Here is a 27,653-nt window from a genome sequence, read left to right on the forward strand (position 1 = left end):
CAAAAATTTATACTATTATTCTGTTTGTTTACTTCTCATGTTCCAAACTCTGATATATCACACAGCATCTGTTCCTATCTGGACCACTGAAAAGGTCCAGTTTATATTTATAAAGCAATGACCAAACATACTAAGTGCAAGGATTCCTAATTGCAAGTTCAATGTTACTTTAATCTAGAACAACATTTTAGTGAGATGATATGGAAGATCTAGGAGGACTTTTGTGCTTTCTCCCTTCAGAAGTAAGCTATGGAGAGATTCAGAGAAGGATGGCAAAGCTAATCCCAGGAATTAATTCAAACTTTAGTGAACAGTGATAAGGTCTTGAAAAACACGGATAAAACCAAATGATCACAAGTAAATACAAATAAAACTGGTAATGGACAATTAAGTTAAGTCAAATTATAATCATATGGCTGATCAGCACAATTTCCATTTGACAAAGTACCGAATAATTCCAAAGCTCTTGCCTGAATAGTCTATTCAAATATCTACTCAATATACATATTAAACTTACCTTCTGTGTTGAACCTGTTGACACCTTGTCTGAAACTTGTAATTTGCTTTGAAATAATTTTCAGTTATTTTTATCTAGCATCAACTATTTTATGTGCTGCTATAAGATCACTTCTATCGTCAGCTTTGAAAGCTAAGAAGTCCACCTTACTCCAGTCTTTCCTCAACTCCGATGTTGGATGTTAAATGTAAAGGCCCTTTTTCTTATGTTTCCAGAATCTGAATTTTGCCCCTTTGATTCCTACACCTGAATACTTTAGTTAAGATGTGGTATGGGGAGAAAGCAGGAACAGCGTACAAAAGGCCTACTTTTGCTCTGATTTTCTGTTTCTATAAAAATAAAAAAACAGTAACTTTTAAGCCAGAGTTGAGGTTTGAAGTTTCTTTCTTCTGAAATGGAACAGTAGCTGAAGGAAATATTGCTTTGAATTCCTTTGAAGAAAGGAAGACTAGAAGAAATTACTAGGATAAGCAAAAGCATGTGTATAAACATAGAGTCACATCGAAGAGATCAAAAGTATATAACAAATTAAATAATTAATAAATTCAACTCATAGAAAAACATTTTTCTTTGAGCATAGAATGGTGTTCAGAAATTCTACCAAACACTTTTGTTTGAGCAATACTCCAATCCTTGGAGTTATGTGTGCTCGACTAACTTCCTCAAATTTTGCTTTATTAATTTTGAGAAATTCCAAGGATTAGCTCACTAATTAACTAAATAACTTTATATTGTCATATTCAATAATTACTTGAATTTGGTATCCTGTGTTTCCAATTTATCTATCTATCAGATCAGTAACTCCTAAAAATTGCTTCTCTGCATTAATGTCCTTCCCTTTTCATGATGCATCAACTGTCTAAACCTGTCAAGGTCAGTAAATATTCCAAATAGTCTTTACACTAAAGTCACAGTTGTCCACTTTGAAGCCACAACCTTTGGAGCACTTCTCCTTCGTCAGGTGAAGTGAAGGGAAGGGAAGCACACAGGCACAGAATTTATAGGCAGAGAGATCAAAGGATAGTATAAATGGTGTGTGTGGAGTGTCAACAAGACTCTGCAGGTGATCAAAAGTGTCAGATGGTGTGAGTAAAGTGTTGACAGCTGAATAGCAAGTGAAGGGATGACCTATGATCGGATTAATTGAGACAGAGATAATACCAAAAAAATTAAAAATAAGATGGTGATGGAGACAAACCAAATGGCTGGAATAACATAATAGGTATCGCATGCTGAGGATCTAACCAAAGTAATATGTAATCCAAAACTGTACAAATTAATTGAAGTAGAGAAATTATAACAAGTTATCAAGGTGTTATTGTCAAAACAGGACATTAAGGAAGATTTTACAAATACATAACGGTATGATGGGGTTGCATGTAGCGCGACATGAACCCAAGGTCACGGTTGAGGCCATCTTCATGCGTACGGAACTTGGCTATCAGTTTCTGCTTGGCGATTCTGCGTTGTTATATATCTTGGAGGATGCTTACTCGAAGATCGGAGGTGGAATGTCCTTGACCGCTGAAGTGTTCCCCGGCAGCGGGGAGTATTCCTGTCTGGCAATTGTTGCGCAGTGTCCATTCATCCGTTGTCGTAGCATATGCATGGTCTCACCAATATACCATGCCTTGGAGCATCCTTGCCTGCAGTGTATGAGGTAGACAACATTGGCCAAGTCATATGAGTACCTGCCGTGTGCGTGATTGGTGGTGTTCCCACGTGTGATAGTAGTATCCGATATCAATGATCTGACACGTCTTGCAGAGGTTGCCATGGCAGGGTTGTATGGTGTTGTGGCCGCTGTCATCCTGAAGGCTGGGTAGTTTGCTGTGAATGATGGTCTGATTAAGGTTTGGTGGTTGTATGCAGGCAAGAAGTGGAGGTGTAGGGATGATCTTGGTGAGATGTTCGTCGTTATCAACGATATGTTGAAGGCTGTGAAGAACATGGCAATGACAATGAACATCTCGCCAAGGTCATCCCTACGCCTCCACTTCTTGCCAAACCTTAAACAGACCATCGTTCACTGTGAAAACAACCACTCAACCTTAAACAGACCATCGTTAGAGCAGTGGTCCGAAAGCTTGTGATTTCATATAAACCTTTTGGACTATAACTTGGTTTCATGTGACTTCTGACTTCATCTACCCCAGTCCAAGACTGACACCTTCATATCACACTTTTGAAGCAATATTCATAAAACACAAAATCAAAAGACAGTCACAGGTAAAGAAATCTAATTAATTTAGTATTCCAGAAAGATTGTAAAACTTCAGTCCCATTACAATATGCATTTAATTTTTAAGTGATTGCAGTTTCAAGCCTACTTTGCTATTTGAGAATTTATTGTGAGTTTTAATTACTCTATGAGGAAGAATTCCTGACATCCGTGTTAAATTAACTTGTTAACTGGCTGGAACTTAAATTTGTTTTTCCCATTCTTGCAATTAAGTTTGGCTGAAAAAAGATAGATTTTTGTTGAAGATTTTTTCTGAATATGCTAAAGCCAAAGTTGTGCCAATTTTCTTTAGCAAACCTATTGATATTGATAAAGTGAGACAGTCCCATGATTGAGCAAACATTTATGCGAGATGAATTTGAACAAATTGGTAACAGGGTAATTAATTTATTCTGCGCCCTAGGCTACTCTTTATTTGAGGTATGCACATTTCTGATATTTTAAATTTGATTCACTTATGTTAGTATATTGCCTTAATAAATGTTTGCATAATAAAGATGTTCACACCACAAATTCACTGAAATGGAAGCAATTATGTAATGCAATTAATGACACCACTAAACATGTAATAAATCTCTTTAACCACTTACTATCTGAAAGCAAGGAATTGTTGTGCATGGTTTCAACTTTGGTGTGTCTTCATCCCATATCAAACAGGAAGAGGCATTTATAGGGTTCAAGCTCCTCTACGCACTGTGATCTAATTAGAAACCGGCATCCACCAAAGTTGCTGAATACTTGAAAGCACAATTAGCTGACCTAGTGCATGCGTATTGCAGGGTTCTGAATAATCTGCCAAACTTTTCACATATTGTGAGGCCTCAAAGCCAAGCCAGACATATACATCAACAAGATTCCAAGTTAGGCTCACAATGCAGTGTACCTGCATATAGTGGAAGCTACAGGGTCCTGTTCCTTACAGATCTGAGAATCATAGAATCCCTACAGTGTGGAAGCAAGTAATTCAGCCCATCAAGTCCACACCAACACTCCGAAGAACATCCCACCCAGACCCAACACCCCCACTCTACCCTAACCCTGGAACCCTGCATTTCCCATGGCCAACCCATCTAGCCTGGACACTATGGGCAATTTAGCATGGCCAATCCACCTAACCTGCAGATCTTTGGACTATGGGAGGAAACTGGAGCACCCAGAGGAAACCCACATAGACACTGGGAAAATGTGCAAATTGTACACAGGTAGTTGCCCGAGGCTGGAATCGAACCTGGGTCCCTGGCACTGTGAGGCAGCAATGCTAATCACTGTGCCGCCCTAATGGAAAGAACACTACACACGTTGTACCTATTTCAACTGAACAAAATAAGTGAGAGCTATTCTCTGGCTCATTCCTCAGGGAATGGCTTCGTTAGTTAGAGTTCAAATTTAGAACAAATTTAATTGTTTAAGAAAAGCTGACAGTTAACTGTCAGTCATTATATAATGTGTGCATTCTGCATCACAACGCCGCAACCAATCAGAATCTACTTGCCAAACAATCAGCATGCTCTGCTAATCTAGTTAAAAATGGTATTAAAATGCTTTTATACTGGTGTTTTTGTGAATTGTCCTGATAAGTGCAAGATAGAAAGTTTTGACAAAATATGTCTTACAATTTAATTAAAATAGTACCAGATTTACCTTTTTCATTCCAGTAGCTATCATATTTATCTACGTGATTACTTTTCAGACACCTGTTGTTCAGGTTTTCAGCCAGTTCTTATAACTCAGCATTTAGTAACTAGGGATCAGCCTCACAGGTATTCTGTATAAAGTCTCCACCGCTTCAATGTCCCTTTTGTGCCTCATAGACCAGAATTCTAGATGTGATCAGACCACAGTTTAATAATGACTTCCCATGAATTGGACCCTCTTATTCTGGCCACAAAATTCAACATTCTGTTGGCATTGTTGATTGTTTCTCTGCATTGGTTGAATTTGTTGAGGGTAAATCTATTCAGAATTCCGTGGTCTCTTTCAAATTCATATATAGCTATTTCAACACCATTCAGAGAAGAAGAGAAAAGAAACATAAGCCTTTTAAAAAAGGAACCTTAACAGATTTTGTAAACCTGAATCAGAAAACATTATAAACAGTCAGCAGGTGAGACAAAATCCATGGAGAAAATAGAGAAGATATTTCAATATTTATATGCACAGATCTGATCTCACCAACTGAGTGTGACCAGCATTTTGGCATTTGTTGTTAACTTTATAAAACTTTCTAGGCAAAAGCAAATAAAGAAAGATGCCTATGCATCTCCCTTTTAGAATGATGACTTTTGTTGAAGGGCTGTAAGTAGACATGACCCAACAAGAATACATGTTTTTTAAAAAGCCTGCAGAGGAACTCAACATGTGAAGCTGAATTTGGTGTTTGGGTGATGATAAGCCATTTAGATTTTATATGCAGAGCTGGATGAGATTTGAAACTGGAATTTGATTGCTGTCTTGGAAATATTTTGTCAAAAAGGTGTTTTTTGTACAAACTGAGTATTTTGTGCTTCCATTTCACTTACCATGCGCACTGCTTTATATTTTATGATGACTTGCTTTTCCTTTAGTCTAACTGAGGCTTCCCAACTTGTTAATATAATTGGTATTCTCAGAATGAAGTCATGGAGTCAGCAGGATAGAAAACACTGGGCCATAGTTGGCATCTGTCTAGCTTGTAAGAATTCTCCTTTTATACAGACCCTCTAGCTCCAGACGTGCTAGATGATTTCTTGGAATTGGTGCCCCATGTGAGAATACAGCCAAGATCATGTTTAGCAAATCAAATCTTATTCTGTCTGCAGTAAGTTTATGGCAGTTGTTACACAAGTTGTAAATAAAAGCTTTTCTTTTATATGGTGCTTGAGCGTCTTTTTTTTTCGTTTATACTACACAGTGTTCTAGACCTGAACCACAGTAAAGGAGCTCTTTGGGGATTTCAATATAACATCCTGCTGGTGGACTATGAGGACAGCCTGGGCTACACATTTAAACAATGAGTGGGTGGGTGGTTGGATTGGTGGGGAGAGGGGTTGGGCATGGACACATTGGTGAAATGAAGCAAGGTTTTCCCATACCCATGTAACCCGTTGTAGATTCTGCTCAAAATATTTATTCTTCAGAAATGAAATGCTCAAAAAGAAAAAAGAATAAACTTGAGTAAAAATTCCCTGAGCCTCAAAAATGATTGCAAAATAACTTTAGAATATTGATTCGTCTCTATCATCAACAACATCGAGTGGGCTGTTATCCTCTAGGCAAAACTAGCCCTGCCCAAACTACAAGAACCAATATATCCATCAAACCTATATCTATCCCCAGAATCAATTATATTTTTGCTGACTATTTAGTTTGCCAGCTTCTATTCAAGAACTTGATCAACTCCGTCTAAACTGCTCTTGCTGCTTGCCTGTTTTGTTTAAATGAATAAGTAGATTAAATTAAGTCTTAAATAAGTAGATTAATTGAAGCCTCTACTTAGAAAGCTAAGGAAATTCGGCATGTCCACAATGATCCTTACCAGTTTTTATAGATGCATTATAGAAAGCATTCTATCCAGATGCATCACAGCTTGGTATGGCAACTATTCTGCCCAAGACCACAAGAAATTACAGAGAGTTGTAACTGCAGCCCAGTCCATCACGAAAACCATCCTTCCTTCCAACGACCTAGTTTACACTTCCTGCTACCTCAAGAAAGCAGCCAACATAATCAAAGACCCCACCCTCTTCCATCAGGCAGAAGATATAATAGTTTGAAAACACATACCAACAGATTCAAGAGCAGCTTCTTCCCTGCTGTATTCAGACTTATGAACGAATCCCTTGTATATTAGAGATGATCTTTCTCTGCACTTTCTCTGTGACGCTATATCATGCATTCTGTTCTATTATTTTTATGTACTTATGTAAGGTATGGATAGCACTCAAAGCAATACTTTTCACTGTATCTTGATATATGTGACAATAATAAATCAAATCAAAGTCTGCTCCTCCTTTTAAAATGGGAGAATATATCTTTAATTTAGGTGGTGTATTCCAAGAACTCCAGTAAATGGTCCTCACAATAACAGATTAAGAATATTCTGTTGTCATTTAGATTGTTTGATTTTCTGTGATTTAATGAACTCTCAGCCATGCACTGTTCCATTAACACTTTAACAGGTTTGTGTACCAATAAAGTAATGTTATAAATTTACTGGTGTCTGATGCCCATGCTAACAGTTGACATCCTGTGTCCACAGGTAGCCGAGAAGCAGCGTTCACTTATGCCATCACTGCAGCTGGTGTAGCTCATGCAGTGACTGCTGCCTGCAGTCAAGGAAACCTGAGCAACTGTGGCTGTGATCGAGAGAAACAGGGTTACTACAACCAAGACGAAGGGTGGAAATGGGGAGGCTGCTCTGCAGACATCAAATATGGAATTGAGTTCTCAAGGAAATTTGTAGATGCAAGGGAAATTAAAAAAAATGCCAGGAGGCTGATGAATCTGCATAACAACAAGGCTGGGAGAAAGGTAAACTCTGTGTATGTTGAACACTGGACAGGGAGAACCACAATTGCATGTGTGTATTTGTGCTAACCAGAGAGATGTTGCAGATGTAATTTTGTTTCTGCACTCCAGGTAAATTTCAGAGCCCTCCCAAACCTTTGCAGCAACATCAAGTCCTATCCCAGTGAGGTCTTCACATTTGCCAGCTTTCTGTCCTCTCTAAGTGAGACTGTCTACTATTAGTGCAAATTGCTGTAATTTTGAGTATAGGTGTGTGACTAATATTGGCTAAGAATTCCAACATTAGCTCCATTGAAGCATTTTCAGTGCTTATTTGAGAAATGTTAATTTCTGCTGGACTTGAATAAAAACAGTAAATATGCCAACATGCAAATGAACTGAAAAATAAAAATCAAGCCAACCTCCATCCTTAAGAAGATATTTAAACTAAACCAAAGAAGATGCTTCAACACAGGGTAAACAGGAATAGAACAGGTCAACTCTGCACGTGCCATTTCCACACCATTCTCAGCAGATGTTTAGCATTTAGCCAAAGAAGGAGAGAAATCTGAAAATAGAACTGACAGGCTTGATGATTAGAAGAAAGAAAGAACCATCTAATCAGATTGCAGAACCAATATTTCAACATAGTTGAAAGAGAAAAAAAGACATGCAATTATTCAGTGCCTTCTTTTAATATTATTTCTCAGAGATATCACAAATACCTCATATTTCACACATATTGCATCAGTGACTATTTTTCAAAAATCCTTTCAAAAACTGGCTTTAAAAACACTTTGTGTTGCAACATGACAAGGTGTATATAAGTTCAAGTTTTTAATGTATAATGAACAACTTAAAATCACATTACATTGCTGTTACTTTAGCTGTTTAAACAGTCCTGAGATAAATAAACGGTTCATCCTTTTCAGTGTTAGTGAAAGATGGAAAAATAGCCAAAGGATCAGGAGACTCCCTACATTTAACCATAGGATTCCAGCAATTTTTAAATATTCTGCATCAACATTTAAAAAAGCACGTGGAACCTTGGACTGAAATCTCATCTGAAAATCCAACGATAAGGCAATTCTTCTTAGTTTCTATTGGACTCTTAGCCTGGGTACTGAGCTTCTAAGTAAAATAAAACAAAGAACTGTGGTTATTGGAAATCTGAAACAAGACCAGATATTGCTGGAGAAACTCAGCAGATCTGGCAGCATCTGTGGAGAAGAAGTAGAGTTAACATTTCAAGTCCAGTAACCCTTCTTCAGAATGTTCTGAAGAAGGGTCACTGGCCTCAAAATGTTAACTCTGCATTCTCTCCACAGAAGCTGCCAGACCTGCTGAGCTTTTCCAACAAATGTTGTTTTGTTTCTGGGCTTCTGGACTTTTAAGCATTGGATTTGTTCTTGAATGTTCTGGTACAGTCGTGGGAGTGTAATCATCTAAGATAGCACCCTGTTCCGGTTAAGGAAACCATAATATGTGTTTCATAACAAGGTAAACATGCCATATACACAATCAAACACAAAGTTACATACATTCATCCTTACTCATTCTTTACACAAGATTTGTATGATTTTTGGTTATCATCTATTCTCAAATCTTCAAACTATTCCAGCATCATTGCATTATTAAGAATCCATCTACAATTAAATTATTTTTTCCAGAATATGAACAATTCTAATAATATAACAGTTGAATTAACATGTTCCATTAAAATAATCTTGTATTTTGAGGTATAAATTTCTCTACAAAAGGCACGGAATTGTAATCAGTAGACATTAGTGTTTCTTTGTGGCTGGACAGACATAAACTTTAACATCCTTAAAAGCCAGTAACAATCCCAGAATCGTCTTGTCCATTGCTGAATTTATTTAAAAAGTACCTCAGCAGTGTCCCTATTCCCAGCTCATTTTCTTGCACTCTCACCCCTAAGTCACTAACATCAATTGCAATTTGAAAAGATTTAGTAAAGACGGTGGTAGTCAGAGTCATTCATTAGGATTCCTTTCAGCAATGTAAAAGCTGTTTGGCACTCTTTGACCACATTACCTTTGCCTGTTTTCTTTATAATTCTGTTAGAGGTATAGCTACAATGCTGAAGTTAGGCACAAATTACTGCTAAAACAACACATCCCCAGAAGTCTCATGACTTCTCGTTTAGTTTTAGAAATGGTGAATTCTATTAGAGATTTCACTTTTGCTATTCGTTATAAGATGATAATACTTACTCTATGATGCGTTCCAGATAAGTCATCCTTGCTCTCATAAACTCAGACTTAGGAAGATTTTATACTGGGCTAGCTAACAGCAATTGCTTAAATAAGTCCCCTAATTTTTTACATGTTCCTCCCACGTTGCTGTATATCAAAACATCATCTAAATAATCTATGATTTGATTCATAAATCTTCAGCAGATCAGTCTTAGTAAATAATCAGGCATTTCCAATCCTATCGATACAATCTTCTAACCAAGGAACTGGATACAAATCTGTTTTCGTTCCCGCATTTACTCTTCTATAATCGATGCAGAATCTAGTCAATCCATCTGGTTCAGGAACTAACACCACTGATGAACTCCAACAGCTTTGACTAGGTTAAATCAAGTTTTTTTTTTAAAACGTGTTGAATCTCAGTTTCTACTAAGCTTGTTTCTCTGGGCTTAAATAATAAGGCTGTTGTTTCTTTGGTACTGCTTTCTCTATATTCACATTTGTGCCTGGCTAACACTGTACACTCTTGTGTATCCCTACAGATTTGTTTAATTTTATAAGTAACCTTACTAGATCTTCCATTATCCTTCGTCTAAGTACAAGAACATGGTATCTAACTTCCAGTATTTTAGTTTTGGCTAATTGGATTGTAGAAGGTTCCTTCCTTTCCTACCTCACTCTTGCAGTGTCTGCCAACCTCCACTATTCTTACCATCTGACATACTTACTGTTTCTTATCTTCCTCTCTCTGGTATCATTTAACATATTTGTATGACCTAACTGATTCTTCTGCTTGCAATTAGGAGTACCTATCAGATAAGTCACTGTAATTAATTACCTTACTACTGAATCTCACTTTCAGAGATTCACCTTGTAAAGTTAATAACACTAACACTGAATTTTTTAAAAAAGCTCCTGAGCTATTTTATATTCTCCTGTGATCTGACTAGAAGCATGGACACGTAATCTATAATTGAGAATTCATCTTTCTGTTAAAAAATGTTTGATATCCAAAATACTTAGTATGTCCTGAAAATCTTTTAGCTATAAAGTTGGAACCTTGGTTCAACCTGTACCTTCTACTGGCAGTCCATATGGAGTAAAAAAAAAGTTGATTTTACTACCTCTATCTATAATATCCTCAAAGTAATAGCTTGTGGAAATCAGGTTGTCATATCCATAACTGTAAGGATATACTGCTTGATTACATGTGGATGTTTTTCCACTACCTGATGTGTATGGTATGTTTTATAGAACTGCACTACACTCTGATGAAGTCTTGGTCAGGTAAAATGCCTTTTTATCAGTGGCTGAATTTTCCATTTTCCTACGTGCCCTGCTGAAGGAATTGAATTTGCTATTCACAATAGCTTCTTATAATATGGACAGTAACACTATCTGATGAACAACCATCCATTCCTTGTCTGCAGGTCTGTGAGGATGTCTCCACTTCCTCATCAAAACTCCATTTTTCGCATTACACCCACTCTGGAACTCCTTCAGCCTTAGCTTCAGTGCGAGCTTTCTGAGTCCCAATTAAAGAAGATATTTCTTTTGAATTATCTGCTTCCTTAAAGAAAGTCATCTGCTTGTGGTATTACTTTGACCTCTAGTGATGGATTTTGTTCAGCTATTGCCCTGGTCACTACATATTATGGAACTTGTTCCTGTAATAGCTCCATCTCTTTAATCTCACTCAAACTTCCTCTGATTATGGCAAAGCTATAACTTTCATTCAGACCAAATTCTTACCTAGTACGAAGTCAACTCTGTCCACATGTAATTTCTGAAAAATTCCCAGTAGCAGTATTCTGGACATTAAGTCACATTCTAAGTGCATTTTGTACAATGGAATGGGTATGTACTCTCCTCTTATCCTGTTTATTAAGGCTTTGTGCCTCAATGAGCTTACCAGAGGAATAGTGATGCCCTTCTCCAGCAGAAGAGTTTGAATTGCTCCTGTTACCCCTTTCTCAGTCTTACCGTTAGAGCTACTGTTAGAGGGCCTGTATACTACTCCCAATAGGGTAGTATACAGGCCCTTCTTCTTCCCTACTTATTTCTTTTCTTACCTCCACCTACGTGGATTTAACATCTTCTGATCCAAGATCATTTCTTGTTATTGTGTTAACTCCATCCGAATACACCATGCATTCAAGTAATGAACCATTAATTTTGCCTTTTTACCACTTCTTCCCCATTGACCCTGTTTCCAGCTGTTTTTCTATCTTTATATACTCTGTCCATTCCTGCCCCACTTTAGTTATTGTTATCCAATAGCTGCCCTGTAATGCCGCTATATCCTCTTGCTTATAAGTCTACATTCCAAACTCCTACTAAACCCTGACCTATAGCCCCACCCCTTAGTTTAAAGTCCTAATTATGGTCCTAATTATTTGATTCATCAGGACACTGGTCTCACAGTCCAAGTGAAGCCCATCCCACCCTAACAGTTCCCTTCTACCTCTGGTACTAGAACCAGTGACCCATGAACTGACACAAATTCCATCCGTACCAATTTTTGAACTATGCATTTAACTCCTTGACTTAATTTACCCTATGCCAGTTTTGCCTGTGATTCACAAAATAATCCAAAGATTATCACTTTGGAGGTTCTGCTTTTCAATTTAGCTCCCAAATTTTGAAACTTTCAGCAGGACCTCTTTTCTAGTCCTATGAATTTTGTTGGTACCAATGTGGATGATGACAACCAGATCCCGTTCCTCCCATCCATGTTCTTCTCCAGCCCCAAGGAGATGTCTTTAATCCTGGCATCAGGCAGGCCATACAGCCTTTGGGACTCCTGCATATGGAGGTAGGGTACAGTTTCTATCCCCCCTACACTTTCCCCTACCACTATTACATGCCTATGTGCTCCCCCATTTGAATGGCTCCTTGAACCAAAGTGTCATGGTCAGTTTGCTCCTTTTCCCTGCAGTCCCCACTTTCATCTGCACAGGCTTACTAGAACCTTGTAATTATTGGACAATTGCATGGGTCAAGGCTCCTCAATTGGAAACCCCTACATCCTGATACCTACCTACAGTCACATCCTCTTGTCCTTGATTACAGGACCAATTTCGAATGACCTAGTCTGAGGGTGTGATTGCTTGCTGGAACAAAATGTCCTGGTAACCTTCCCCTTCCCTGATTTAGTGCAATGTCTGCAGCTCAGATTCCAGTTCCCCAAGTCAGACATGAAGTTCCTCAAGCTGAAACACTCACTAAGATGTATTCACTCTACATCACATTAATGTCCAGCAGTTTCACCTGTCCTGCTATCACTATTGTATTTGATTTAATTTATAAGATGCTGACACTTAGACATTAGACACATTACAGCCTTCAGGACTCAACATTGAGTTTAACTTCAGACCTCTATCTGATACCTCCTCCTCCCCGCCCCAACCCAGAGTCTTCATGGTTTTGCTTTCAGTAGAGCTGATCAATATTCAGCGATTAACATCTAGTTTGGATCTGTGCTTTGTTCCTTGTCTCACTCTCGCTTCGCCTTTTGCTGTGTGACACCTGTGATCTCTCATTTCTCTTGCCCTCTAATCTTTCTTCGACCTTCCCTTTCCTTCCACTTGCTCCACCCCACACTATAAAACCCAGGGCACTTGCACCTTACTTGCATTCCAAAGAAGTCATTTTGGACTCACGTCAAAACACTAACTTTGTTTCTTTCTCCAAAGATGCTGCCAGACCTGCTGAGTTTCACCAGCACTTTGTATATTTGTTTCCGATCTCCAGCATCTGCAGCATTTGTTTTTATGTCAGCTACAGTATGTCCTCAGCTTGAGAACTGAGATTGAATCTTCAACATTTTGGTGCAGAGTGTGAGAATATTACCAATGATCCAAGCTAACACTCTGGGTTTGGTTTGCTTTGATGGTTTTCTGCAACACAACTAAAGCTTATTCCAAGTCGGTGTGGTATTCTACTCATGAGTGGATGGAGGGAAACCTGGATTGATCCATAATACCTACATTACAACAATAACTGCACTTCAAAAGTACATCATTGGCTGTAAAACACATTAGGATGTCCTGAGATTGTAAAAGACATGATATATATTCGAGCCTTTTTTTGAAATACACAAGCCTCCTGTTAGTTGCAGAGAAACATGAGAAATGTAAGTTCCACTGTTCTGTTTCAAGGGATAGCAAGTGAAAATGAAACATTACAGTGGAATAGGATAGAAAAGGAGGGAGAAAGGAAATCATTTATACAGAGAAGATGCATCAGTTAACCATTTTAGCACTTTAATGTAAAGCTGAAGCGTTATATGAGCATGAAATTTCAATGAAAAGGGTGCTGAACCAAAAATACTTTCTAAAGAAAGATGCAGACTACCATATTACTGCTGGTTGTAAGCAGCTTGCTCTTTGGCGAAGGGATTTCTTACCAATGGCTACAGAAGTAGATCACAGGATGAGATTCATACCATTGATACTTAAGGAATTTGGCTTGGGTGCTTTTGGTTTGGCTAGTCGATTCATTAGTTAACTCATTATATAGCTGCTGTCCAGCAAATGTAGCATTAAGGGCCATGTACAAAATTAATTATTACTTGCTTTCATTGGATGCTGGAGCACAGAACCAAATCTTCCTTTTTTTTTTTAAATCAAATTTTCAGAATGTCAATATCTGTTACAAGAGAAATGATCTGTAACATAATTCTATAATTATAATTTGAAGTACAGATGTTTGTTTGACTTTGCCACGTCAGCATTTAAGTATGTACATTTCCACCTAGTACTTAGGAAGCTAAAAATACAATCTTTACACACCCATTACAGACTGGACATGTATAATTTTATAGTGGGTACTTGACTATTGTATTCATTTGGGTTAGGAATTATTTAGTTTGGATGGGACTATAACATGGGCAATGTCTGGGTAGTAAAACTATCAACAAGTATATAAGAAAAGAAAAGGGATGCATTCCAGCCTGTTTATTATCTCGCCAATTTATGCAGTAATCAACTTATTTTCAGAATGTTTCAGACACCAAATCGTTTCCAGTTGAAACGTGCATATTGTAACTAGTGTAAGGTCATATTAACGTACTGCAAGAAATCCATTGATTGGCTAGTCAGGGATCATTGATTCCAGCTGAAGAGACAAGTAGGGAACAATCAATTGTTAACCCCAGCAAAAAAAGAACAGAGTTAAAAAAAGTCTCACATTCCTCAAAACGTATTCCACATTCCTGACTGTCAACAGAAAGAAGCAGAAACAAAAAAAAACATAATATTCTGAATACCAGTTGAAACTTAACTGTCAACAGGGGAAGAGGCAGGAAGCTAATCAGCTGAAGTAAATGGAAAAACTGGTTCATCCTGAACCTTGTATTAAAGACACAAGTTTGTGATGAGAGAACAATTTGATCAAATTAAAAGACTTAACATTATATCTTAATTAGCTTTCTCTCCATTAGTGCAGTCTAAAAGTCTGTGACTTTACTAAAGCACACACTTTGTTTTCTCATTGGTTACAATGTGCCTCAAAACATCTGAGACTTAAAGGATCAATCCAAACACCAACATTATTTACCACCCAAAAGTTTGTGCATTTTATTTTATTTAGACACTGGGACATTATTATGAACTGCTAGGTGGGCCTCTTTAATTCTACTGGTAGAATCTCAAACGCAGTTTTTTTCTAATGGACCCATGACTCTACTGCTGGGATAGGTAGCTATGATTCAGCAGCTATGGACAAACACTCGCCCTGCACAGTGCAATCACCAGTGTCCAAGAACTTTAAACATGGAAGGCAAACCAATGTTGGAAAGTAAACCATTTTCTCTATACAAATCAGAAATGCCATTCACATATTTGGGAAAGGACACCAGTTTTCTTTTGTAGCAATGCCACGACTCCTCTGACCATGGCTTGATGCAGGATGCTGCCACTAGGTAGATCATATCAAAAAACTGCAAAAGGAATGGTATTAAAATTAACCAACCAATGATTGAAATTTGGCCAAAGGACTTGTGGGGACTTATTAGAATCAGCCTTCAATAGAAAATTCCAATGCACATTAAGATGGCTTCACTCTTTATAACTTCTCAAATCAAATGTAAAAAACATAAGGAATAGAGGAAATGTGTTCATGTACCAGGTAACTATATAGAGCACACTGAAATGGTAGAGTGAAATGATGGCGGAATAAAGAATTTCAAGGAACCAATAAGAAAACCAACACTGACAATCTGAGGGCTCAACACTATCTCATCTGTTTAAAGCAGATTTAAAGAATCTTAAAGAAAAACAGAAAAATCAGGTCTGTCAACATTTGAAAGCAAAAGACAGATTAAAATTCTTGAGGCCTGTATTTGGAATCCAAAGTGAAACACTTCATGTATCCACCTAACTAACTGGTTAGTAACCTGATTCTTACTTTGGTTTTCTTCCTACAAATCCAGTCAGACGTATCTTAGCTGAGAAGACAAATAATGGAAAGGTGTTTATTTTTAGATTAAAAACAAAACAAATCAGTAGCAAAGCAGTTTTTTTTCCAAATACATTAACTAAGCAATATTCTACAGGATTACAAGCAAGCAAAATAGGCAAATATTGCTTTAGCAATCAAAAAATAGGACCCCCAATACTAGCTGCACAGCATCAAGGTATTCTTTCATATTAACTGAGCAATATCTCAAAGCATAGCTAAAGTCAAGATATTAGAAAATAATATTCACATGTAACACTTCTTATTCTAATTTCAACAGATTTTGGAAGAAAGGATGAAGTTGGAATGCAAATGTCATGGTGTTTCTGGTTCGTGTACTACCAAGACATGTTGGACAACTCTTCCCAAATTCCGAGAGATTGGATACGTCTTGAAAGAAAAGTACAGTGAAGCTGTTCACGTTGAAGCGGTCAGGGCCACCCGATTACGACAGCCGACCTTTCTTAAAATCAAGAAGCCCAGGACCTATCGAAAGCCCATGGATACAGATTTAGTTTATATTGAGCGATCGCCAAACTACTGTGAGGAGGACAGCTCAACTGGAAGTGTAGGGACCCAGGGAAGACTATGTAATCGCACCTCTCTTCACGGAGATGGCTGTGACCTGATGTGCTGTGGTCGAGGTTACAATACCCACCAGTATACCAAAGTGTGGCAGTGCAACTGCAAGTTCCATTGGTGCTGTTTTGTCAAGTGCAACACATGCAGCGAAAGGACTGAAGTCTTCACATGTAAGTGAGGAAGTTAATCTGCCAGAAAAAAAAGTCAAATACTTCATCCTAGGGGGAGAAGAAACAACGAAGGAGAAATGGAGAGGAAAGAAATGGGAAGGAGTCAACAAAAGAAGAATGGAATTTAATACTAACTCGCCACCCTATCAGTATAAATGTACTTTTGAAAAAATGCACTCTTTGCTTGAGAGGAGTTTGTAGGTTGGCTGATGTTTCCATCTCTTGATCCTCATAAGCCAGGAGTCAGATGCAATTTGATATGCAAATCTGCAATATTGCAATGCACTCTAGGAGCTGCAGTCCATTCTTTTGAGTGATATTGTTGATATCTGTACAGTGGGTGAACAAGCTACAACTCTCAGAATGCTGTGCACTTTACAGTCTCTCCCCACTTTCATTTTTCCCACAAGAAATTCTGCTCAACTGTGGCACAATCCTATGCTTTGAGAAAACAAATATTGTGCACAACAAAGAAACCGTGTGAAGCAACGTGAGTAGTGGGGTGTTAGGAGAGTCATCAGATGGCAAAGGAACGCAAAATATTATTCATTGTAATTAAGAACTGGAAATAACTGAGCTGCATCATTGCAGAAATGATGTGCTGACATTCAGACTAAGGCAGGAGGATGTGCAGATCATTTTGTTTGAAAATGACTAAATATATGTCTTGTCCAGTCTCACTGGAGCCATTTGGATACCTTAAAAATGTTTATTTATGTTGTAGAACAAAAGCAAGATTGAGCACTAACGGGTAGTAATATTGTAATTTTTTTTTTAAAATGTAAACTTGTTAGATTCCTTTCTGACTTATAACACATTAATTTGGATATTTCCCCAAATATTTTGTGACATTATTTTGCATATATGCCAATAGTTTAACAATACATGTGCCTAGAATTTATAGAGGAACTCATGAACAACTTAATTTTAAAATTAACATCAAGGTATTCATAGATGCAAATACTCTTCTAAAAAATAATTTATTTTGAAAGGAAGTTCCTGAATGCTGGGACAAAGGGATATTATATGCTACAGGTATGGCTGACCATAATTATTGACAAAATGTTTTTATAGTTAAGGATATCTTATTACCCAGGTCAATACATTGATACTTAATTTGATCAATTTTGTGTCTCCACTTGTCCCTTGCATTGTTGCATTTCACAGAAAAGGAATATCATAGAAAGGTGATAGTGGCTGAAATTGTGCTCTTTTGGTTATTACTATGAGTAGTATCCTCTTTCACTACATGACTATCATACAATTTGTGGGCTGGCTGGTCAATATGAAGCTTTGTTCCCTCATCCCATGCATCAAGTTCAATACAATGAATTAAGGGCTCCAGTAGGTGTTTTCTCATCTTACGTACAGTGTACATGTGCCACACCGTGACTAATTGAGATGTATCATAGATGCAGACAGTTCAATTACACCAACATGGAATCTTACATGTATATATGACCTGATGAAACGGATTTACTTCATCATCCCCATTGTTCCCTCATCTTCAATCAGGAGAAAATAATCCATTTCAGGTTTGGTCAGTGGAAGGTATGTGTTGTTCAGGCAGCAGAAGAAAGCTAGTTTACTTGCCCTGTGCCATACAGCACTCAAAGCACCATACTTCACCTGGCAAGCCATGCTGAGACACACTTTTCATTGTCTTACTAAAATCCCTAGAGTTAGAAGATTAGTGCAAGGCTGGGAATGGAACCCAGTTCCCCCTGGGAAACCACTAGCAGAACTTTAATAATATAATGGAAAACCTTGATGGCATAACAGCATGACTGAGAATTTGAAATGAGATGATTCATATTGTTACAATTGTTTTTGAGTGAGTATTTGTCAACTATACTTCCTTTCTAAATCATACAGTTTCCACCACTGAAACATTTTCATCTCTGACCAAGTACAAGCACTGCCCAACATATCTTTATTTTGTTACCATCTCTGGTCTCTTACTGTTTTGACACTGTCCTTCACCTGGTTGTGCATTATGAAATCACCTGTGGATAATGACACAATTGATGTCTTTCTGCTTCCAAAAATATACGTCAAAAAGTGACTGGCACTTTTTCCAGTCAAGATATGAGTTGAGATTGTATTTATACACCTATCACCACTATAGGTAGCCAAAGTTCTGCCACTTTTGCAATTCAATGATTTCAATTAAGTGTCTAAAAATAATGACTAAGCAAAGAAAACAATAAATGCTGAATAGATGCCAGGAAAACCCATAGGCTGAGGACCACGGTACATGCCTAACTTTCAAACAGCCACCCAGAAATCTTTGGAATGGGAACTTAATGCAAGAAACTAGTTATTAACTTTGTAGTGAATGTGTTTGAAATCAGGCATATATTAGCACACCACAATCTGAGTTTTGATTTATATCACAACCTCAAAAGACTGAAGCATTCAATAATGTTAGGGATTGTAAAATTAATTCCTCGTCAGCAAACAGTACTAAACTCAGTTTAGAAGGTTTTTCCAGATAAATTATAAGCAAGATCTTTATGTGCTACCAGGTGACAGAGACACTATAATGAGTTACTTGCTAACAAGGATAATGTTGAGAACATATCTGTAACCCCATTTATACTGGAGTTTGTAACAACTTTAAACCTTCAGAATTACTCACAATGATCAGTAAAAACTATGTAAAAGCTTCAGCTTTCTCAAATACAAATAGATCTTAAGGTACAGGGATCATCTAAACATACAAGTTGTGATCTCAGTTTGTTGATGGTACTTAGGGCAGTGATTGAGGTATCACAGTTGTCTTCAGTGGCCTCAGAAAAACTGTCTCCAGCTAGAATTCATGTCATGTGATGTCAAGAATGGCCTCTGCTATAGTTTGCGCTCTTGTCACAATTGTTGCTAAAACCTTTTGCCCAGATTCTCAGAAGAGAAATTGTTACATTGGAAGAAATACAACTGGATATTGAACATTTAAGCAACTATACCACAATGAAGGGAGAGGGAAGTTTAGGATGGAACAAACAGCTCAATTATATCAGGCAGCTAGATAAGTGCTGGTTCAAAACAATTCAACATCGCTGCAACAAGCTCTGAGTTTTTACTTCCATAAAGTTTTCCTGTAGCTGTACACTTAATAGTGATAGGGTTTACTTTGAGCAACTTGAAATATTTACAATGATTGCCAACAGAAAACTCAAACTTCAGAAAAAGTATCAAATACTTTAAGCTTAGGTTGTGTGTGCACCTAAAGCACCCTGGAGGTCCAAACTACATTGTATGATTACAGGGTGGTGCTTAGCATTGGAGAAAATGGAAACAAATACTAAATTTCATGCTTTTCAATTGCAATATTCAAAGCTGAAAGTTGAAGTAAATTCCACTTCAATTCTGTCATACCAATAGTATGAAAGGGAACCATAATGGAATACTGGGGAGCTAGGCAATTTCCTAGCGATGTTAGGAACTGCCAATGCTGGAGTCTGAGATAACAAGGTGTAGAGCTGGATGAACACAGCAGGCCAGGCAGCATCAGAGGAGCAGGAAAGCTGAAGTTTCGGGTCTGGACCCTTCTTCAGAAATGGGGGAGGAGAAGGGGACTCTGAAATAAATAGGGAGAGAAGGGGAGGCGATGATGAAAGGTGGATAGAGGAGCAGATAGGTGGAGAGAAGACTGTCAGGTCAACGAGGCCAGGATGGAGCCAGTAAAGGTGAGTGTAGGTAGGGAGTTGAGATGGGGGTTGGTCAGTCGGGAGGGAGGGGCAGGTAGGTGGGAGGGAAGGCGGATAGGTCAAGGGGGCAGTGTTGAGGCTAGTAGGTAGGAAGTGGGGTGGGGGTTGGTCAGTGAGGTGGGAGAAGCGGATAGGTGGGAGAAAAGACGGACAGGTCAAGGAGGCGGGGACGAGCTGGGCTGGTCTTGGGATGAGATCAGGGGTGTGGAGATTTTGAAGCTTGTGAAATCCACATTGAGACCATTGGGCTGCAGGGTTCCCAAGTAGAATATGAGATGCTGTTCCTCCAGCCTTCGGGCAGCATCGTTGTGGCACTGGAGGAGGCCTAGGATGGACATGTCGTCCAAGGAGTGGGAGTGGGAGTTGAAGTGGTTCGCGAATGGGAGGTGCAGTCGTTTGTCACGAACCAAGCGTATGTGCTCCACAAAGTGGTCTCCAAACCTCCGCTTGGTTTCCCCGATAGGCCACCTCCACATCCCTCCAGGATAGTGTTGACATGGTGGCACAGAGGTTAGCACTGCTACTTCACATTGCCAGGGACCTGAGTTCAATTCTAGCTCAAGCGACTGTCTATGTGGAACTTGCACATTCTCCCTGTGTCTGGTTTCCTCCCACAGTCCAAAAATGTGCAGGTTACATGGATTGATCATGCTAAATTGCCCACTGTGTGACAGGATGTGTAGGTTAGGTGGAGTAACCATGGGAAATGCTGGGATCGGGGGGAGGGGTGGAAAGAGTCTGGGTGGGATGCTCTTTGGAAAGTTGATGTGGACATGTTAGGCCAAATGGCCTGTTTGCACACAATAGGGATTCTAGTCTATGGAGACACCAAAATTTTTCAGGGGATTTCCAAATATTCTGCCATCTACTACATATTCTTACTTTCTAGAATTCTTCCTTGAAGTGAACAGGGGTCAGGCTCACCTATGCCCACCCTTCACCCCACCCCAATTCAGCCAATGAGAATGACCAAAGTTAGAAAATAGTTACTGTACATGACAACAAAACACATCAGATAAGTAACCATTGTCACCCGAACATATTTTGGACCATGGTTTTCAAAGAATCAAACAACATACTTGGATTACTAGAATAGTAAGAAAGCCAAAGTAATTTAAATAAAAGTATTTTAAAAACTTGAAGGGCTTAAATCTGACAAATCCCTTGGAACTGATGGTCTAAAACCACATTGTTCTAAAACACATAGCTGCAGATGTTTTGGAGGCTGCAACTATGATTTTCCAAAATTCCTTAGATTTGGGAATGCTCCTGTCATGTTAATGATAATGGCCTAATAATCATTCACTTGATTAACTCAAGTTAGTTTATTCAAAACCATAAAACAAATAGGACATTACATTCAGCTATCTGATTTCTGTGTAGGAATCTTGCAACCCTAAAGATGACTAACTAGCAAGGTACACATACAACAAGCCACACCTGCAAAAAGCATACAAATGTAACACTGCATTTCAAGAAAGGAGGGACGGAGAAAACATGAACTACTGTCCAGTTAACCTAATATCTGGTCACTGGAAAATGCTGGACTCCATTATTGCATTACTTGTATTGGACATGGCATAATGAAGATTCGCTAAATTGGCCTCTCGGCTGATTGGCAATCTCATTGAAAGATATAAGATTTGGAAGGGATGTGACAGAATTGATGTTGAGAGACCTAACAATGCACTTAGAAAAATATAGTATAATTAGGACAAGTCAATACGATTTTGCAGAAGGTACATCATTTTAGAGAAATTTGTTAGAGTTTTGGAGGATGTAATTAATACTGCAGATACCTGGGAACCAGCAGATATAGTATACATTGATTTCAAAAATACATTCAACGAAGTGCCACACAAAAGATTAGTAGGCAAGATAAGGACGCAAGTAGTAAGGGGTAAGAGAGGATTAGTTAATGAACAGGAGACAAGTAATGGGCATAAACAGGGCATTTTCCATTTGGCAGGCTGCAAATAGAAAAATGCTAGGGCTGTGGTTTTTACACTATATATTTAGTGAGTTTGTGGATGACACCAAAATTGTCAGAGTTGCAGAGGGACCTGGGTGTCCTTGTGCATGAATCACAGAAGGTAGGTCTGCAGGTACAACAAGTAATTAGGAAGGCAAATGGAATTTTGTCCTTCATTGCTAAAGGGATTGAGATTAAAAGCAGAGAGGTTATGTTGCAGCAGTACAAGGTGCTGGTGAGGCCACACCTGGAGTACTGTGTGCAGTTTTGGTCTCCTTACTTGAGAAAGGATGTACTGGCACTGGAGGGGGTGCAAAGGAGGTTCGCTAGGTTAATTCCAGAGTTGAGGGGGTTGCCTTATGAGGAGAGACTGAGTAGATTGGGATTATGTTCATTGGAATTCAGAAGATTGAGGGGGATCTTATAGAAACAAATAAAATTATGAAGGGAATAGATAAGATAGAAGTAGAGAGGATGTTTCCACTGGCAGGTGAAGCTAGGACAAGAGGGCATAGCCTCAAGATTAGAGGGAGCAGATTTAGGACTGAATTGAGAAGGAACTTCTTCACCCAGAGGGTTGTTAATCTATGGAATTCCTTGCCCAGTGAAGTAGTTGACACTACTTCAGTAAACATTTTTAAAGATAAGGTAGATTTTTTTTGAACAATAAAGGAATTAAGGGATACGGTGAGAACGCGGGTAAGTGGATCTGAGTCCACAAAAAGATCAGCCATGATCTTATTGAATGGCGGAGCAGGCTTGAAGGGCCGGATGGCCTACTCCTGCTCCTAGTTCTTATGTTCTTACGATAGTGAGGATAATTGTCAAGGGATACAGTGGGATATAGATAGATTGTAGATTTGGGCAGAGAAATGACAGATGGAGTTTAATCTGGACAAATGTGAGGTGATGCATTTTGGAAGATCAAATTCAGGTGTGAATTATACAATAAATGGCAGAATCCCTAGGAGCATTGATATACAGAGGGATCTGGGTGCACAGGTCCACAGATCCCTGAAAGTAGCAACACAGGTGGATAAGGTGGTCAAGAAGGCATACAGTATGCTTGACTTCATTGCCAGGGCATCAAATATAAAAGTTGGCAACTTATGTTACAACCGTATAAAATTTTAGTTAGGCCACATTTGGAATACTGATGCAGTTCTGGTCGCCACACTACCAGAAGGACATGGATGTTTTGGAGATGGTGCAGACAAGGTTTACCAGGATGTTGCCTGGTCTGGAGGGTTTTAGTTATGAGGAGAGGTTGGATAAACTTGGATTGTTTTCACTGGAAAGATGGAAGCTAAGGGAGTGATTTGATAGAAGTCTACAAAAGTATGAGAGGCATAGATAGGGTGGAGAGACAGAGATTTTTTTCCCTCAGGGTAGAAAGGTCAACTATGGGACGGCACAGGTGCATGGTGAAAGGGGATAAGTTTAAAGGAGATGTGCAGGTCCTCACAGAGGGTGAGGAGTGCCTGGAACGCACTGCCAATGAAGGCGGTGGAAGTAGGCACATTAGCAATGTTTAAGGTGTATCTTGATAGACACATGAACATGAGGCAAACAGAGGGATAGATACCATGCATGGACAATAAGTAGCACGTCTAAATAAGGATTGGAATTGATAAAGATTTGGTGGGCTGAAGGGCCTGTTCCTGTGCTTTATTAAGCCTGTATTAATGACTTAAATACATTACTCCCTGTCTCTCCAGCTAAGTTTGTTGATGATACAAAGCTTTGGTCAGGTAAGCTGTGGGTAGAACGCAGAAGAAATGGAAAGAGATATAGATCAGTTAAAGGGCAACTGATGGCAGGTGCAGTATAATGTGGGAAAATGTGAAGTTTCACAGTTTGAAAGTAAGAATAGAGAAGCCATTTTTTAAAAAAAGTGTGAAACTACTATATGTTGTTGGCGTATAGGAATGTAGAAGTTTTGCTACAATTGTACAGGGGCTGGTGAGACGAAATCTGCAATACTATGTGCAGTTCTGGTTAGTGCAGTCCAGTTCCCATATTTAAGAAACTTATTATGCATTACTTTACTTGTATTGGACATAGTACCATGAAGGTTCACTAAATTAATTTTTTGGATATTTGGGCCTGTTCTATAATGAGGCTGAGTAAATTGGGCCTAAGCTCCCCAGAATTTGGAAGAATGTGAGGCGATCTCATTGAAACATATAAGATTCTGAAGAGACATGCCAGAGTAGATGCCGAGGTTTGTTTTCACTGACTGGAAAATCTACAACACAGGTGCAAAGTCTCATGGTAAGGGGTTTATCATTAAGGTTTGAGATGAGGAGAAATTAAAGAGTATTGACTATTTGAATTTTTCTATCCCTGAGGGTTATGGATACTCCGTGGTTGAATACATTTAATGCTGGGATAGATAAATGTTTGGTCTCTCTGGAAATTGAAGGAAATGATGAACAGGCAGGGAAGTGAAGTTGAAGCCCACAATCAGCCTGATTGTATTGATTGTATGGTCTATCCTGCTCCTATTTTTAGTGTTGGATGCTTTATATTGTTTCAAAATTGTTCTACTCTACCTTTTACATTCACAAAGCACGGATTATTCTCTCACTGGTATGGCAGCACTGATGGAAATAATTTCCAGGAAAATACCTCTTTGCAAAAATACACTGGGAGATGTGTGAATTCATGGATAATAAACAGTCCAAGGATGTGCAGGCTAGGTGGATTGGCCATGCTAAATTGCCCATAGTGTTCAAGGATGTGTAGGTTAGGTTGGTTATAGGGAAATGGGTCTGGGTGGGATGATCTGAGAGTCGGTGTGGACTTGTTGGGCTGAAGGGCCTGTTTCCACACTGTAGGGATTCTATGAGTTCTATAAACCCATGACAGTGAACATTGGCACACTGACAATACCGTATCTGTCAGTTATTTGAAGCAATGCATCTGCCTACAATGTATCCTTCCAAAACATACGTTATCAAGTAATTAAACCTGGGCATTCTGGTAACATATGTAAATTTTCTTGGGTAATTTTGAATAAGTTTTCAAACCAGGATATGGTGTTATTGTGCTGGCCAATATAAGTGGAATATTTCCTTCTGAGTGCATAACAGCCCTACAGGACTTCTTGCTGAGGTATTGTAGATAGCCTTCAGTTATACAGTAGGATTTGTTGGGACAACAGACTTACTTTTGGATCTGTTTTAAGCTGTACGCTTAATAGATCCCAAGGCCTAAAAGCTAAGAGACATCCAACTGTTTTCTTTTCTCCCCAGTATTTAAACAATAAACAAAGGTAACAAATGACTTAACCACTCTCCACTCCCCTATGAATGTCACTGGACTAGTTATCCAAAGGTCTAGACTAATGATCTGGGGCCAAGGGGTCAAATCCCATTATGGCAACTGGTGGAATTTAAATGCAATTAATTAAAAAATCTGGAATTGAAAGCTAGTCATCAGTAATGATGAATCAATTGTTCTAAAGATCTTTCTGGTTTACTAGTGTCCTTGGGGAAAGGAAATCTGCTTTCCTTGTGTGATCTGGCTTACATGTGACTCCAGATCCACCATTGTGTGATTGATTCTTAACTGTCCTCTGAATAGTATTGTGCGCAGTTTTGGGCCCCATATCTCAGGAAGGATGCACTGGCCCTGGAGCAGGTTTAGAGGTGGTTCATGAGAATGGTCCCAGGAATGAAAAGCTTAACATGTGAGGAATGTTTGAGGACTCTGGGTCTATACTCAATGGAGTTTAGAAGGATGAGGGGGGATCTAATTGAAACTTACAGAATACTGAATGGCCTGGACAGAGTGGATGTTGGGAAGATGTTTCCATTGGTAGGAGAGACTAGGACCCGAGGGCACAGCCTTAGAGGAAATGAAGACCTTTTAGAACAGAGATAAGGAGAAATTTCTTTAGCCAGAGAGTGGCGAATCAACAGAATTCACTGCCACAGAAGGCTGTGGAGGCCAGGTCATTGAGTATATTTAAGACAGAGATAGATAGGTTTCTAAGGTAGATAGATTCTTGATTGTCAAGGGGATCAAGGGTTAAGGGGAGAAAGTGGGAGAATGGGGTTGAGAAACTTTGGTGGAGCAGACCCAATGGGCTGAATGGCCTAATTTCTGCTCCTATGTCTAATGATCTTATGAATCAGCCTAGCAACCATTCAATTTAAGGGCACTCAGGGATGGGCAACAAATGCTGGTATTGCCAGTGATCCCTGCATCCCATGATTTTAAAAAGTGCTTAAGGCATCAGATTCCCAAATTTTACAGGTGCTAAGAAAGCAGCCCTGTGGATGCCAAGACTTTGTACAGACTGTTTAACAATTGTAATTAAATCAGTAGCAGTGTGGTGAAACACAATTCATCAAACATTTGAGCAGCCGATTGTAATTGTACTGCCGGATAGAATGAGTGCTCAGGAGAAGACTGTATGCTGATTTCCCCGTGCATGGATGCAGAGGAGGAAAAAATAATTTGTGTATATCATCCCAAAGTCATCCATAAGTCATCCCAATTACATGTTTAGGAACTGAGTAATTGTTGGAACCATAGAACTGGGAACATATAGATGTTAGCCTGCTACTTCAGCTGAGCATAAATGACAGGTGACCTACGCTGGTCAAAAAGAAGAGAACATGACACAAATATTCTACTTTAAATCTCTAACACTTTTATTTGTTGGATTGAATGATTTGGGAAGGGGAGAGGCACTCATTCAAGTTCCTGACATTATATTGGGATGGAATTTTAATATTCCCAGCTGGAATCCTCCAGAATAATATATAAATCCAGTCTAATTGAGTCACAATTTCTGAGTTGTATGATGGTCCTTTTTGGATAGTTTGAGCAATATATACTTTGACAATGACTGAAGGCTTGCATCATACATGTTTGAACTGGGTGTGTACAGTGACATTGAAGTTCAGTCTCACATATAGACCAACCAAGAGATAATCCAGTATTCTAGTGCACAGATCTACAACAGTTTGTATGACTATCAGCACTTCTGCCTGGCATGAACGATTCCCATTGCTCTTCAGCAATGCAGTTTCCCTCTATGCAGAAACCCAACTAAGTATATATATTTTAAAGAGAGTATTTTCCTATTTAATACTTTATTTGTATTCTTGCAAATAACCACATAAGTCTTTGACTTATTTTTCTTAAAATTGTTATTCCCATTTTTGCAGGTACACAGTTTTTGTTTGAAAAATAAAGGCATATCACATGATCTTCATAAGCAATGAATGGACAGTACTGCCACATTCAACTGGTTTATGCTTTCACTGCTTTTCCCTGTATCTGAA

At 38.7% G+C, this 27,653-nt stretch overlaps 1 protein-coding gene across 3 annotated transcripts in view; it reads left to right on the plus strand.

Moving 5' to 3' along the window:
* The window catches only part of wnt7bb (wingless-type MMTV integration site family, member 7Bb), an 88,165-nt gene extending 70,417 nt beyond the window's left edge, over positions 1 to 17,748 (plus strand). For all 3 annotated transcript variants that reach the window (XM_020523826.2, XM_020523819.2, XM_048607558.1), the window contains exons 3-4: positions 6,997 to 7,268; positions 16,200 to 17,748. In XM_020523826.2, the coding sequence (XP_020379415.1) occupies positions 6,997 to 7,268; positions 16,200 to 16,679 (752 nt within the window). In that variant the 3' untranslated portion in view covers positions 16,680 to 17,748. The remainder of the gene's footprint in view (positions 1 to 6,996; positions 7,269 to 16,199) is intronic.
* The last annotated feature ends 9,905 nt before the right edge of the window (positions 17,749 to 27,653 follow it).

This window comes from Rhincodon typus, chromosome 18 (assembly GCF_021869965.1).
Source record: "Rhincodon typus isolate 14 chromosome 18, sRhiTyp1.1, whole genome shotgun sequence".
In the NCBI taxonomy this organism is placed as follows: Eukaryota; Metazoa; Chordata; class Chondrichthyes; order Orectolobiformes; family Rhincodontidae; genus Rhincodon; species Rhincodon typus.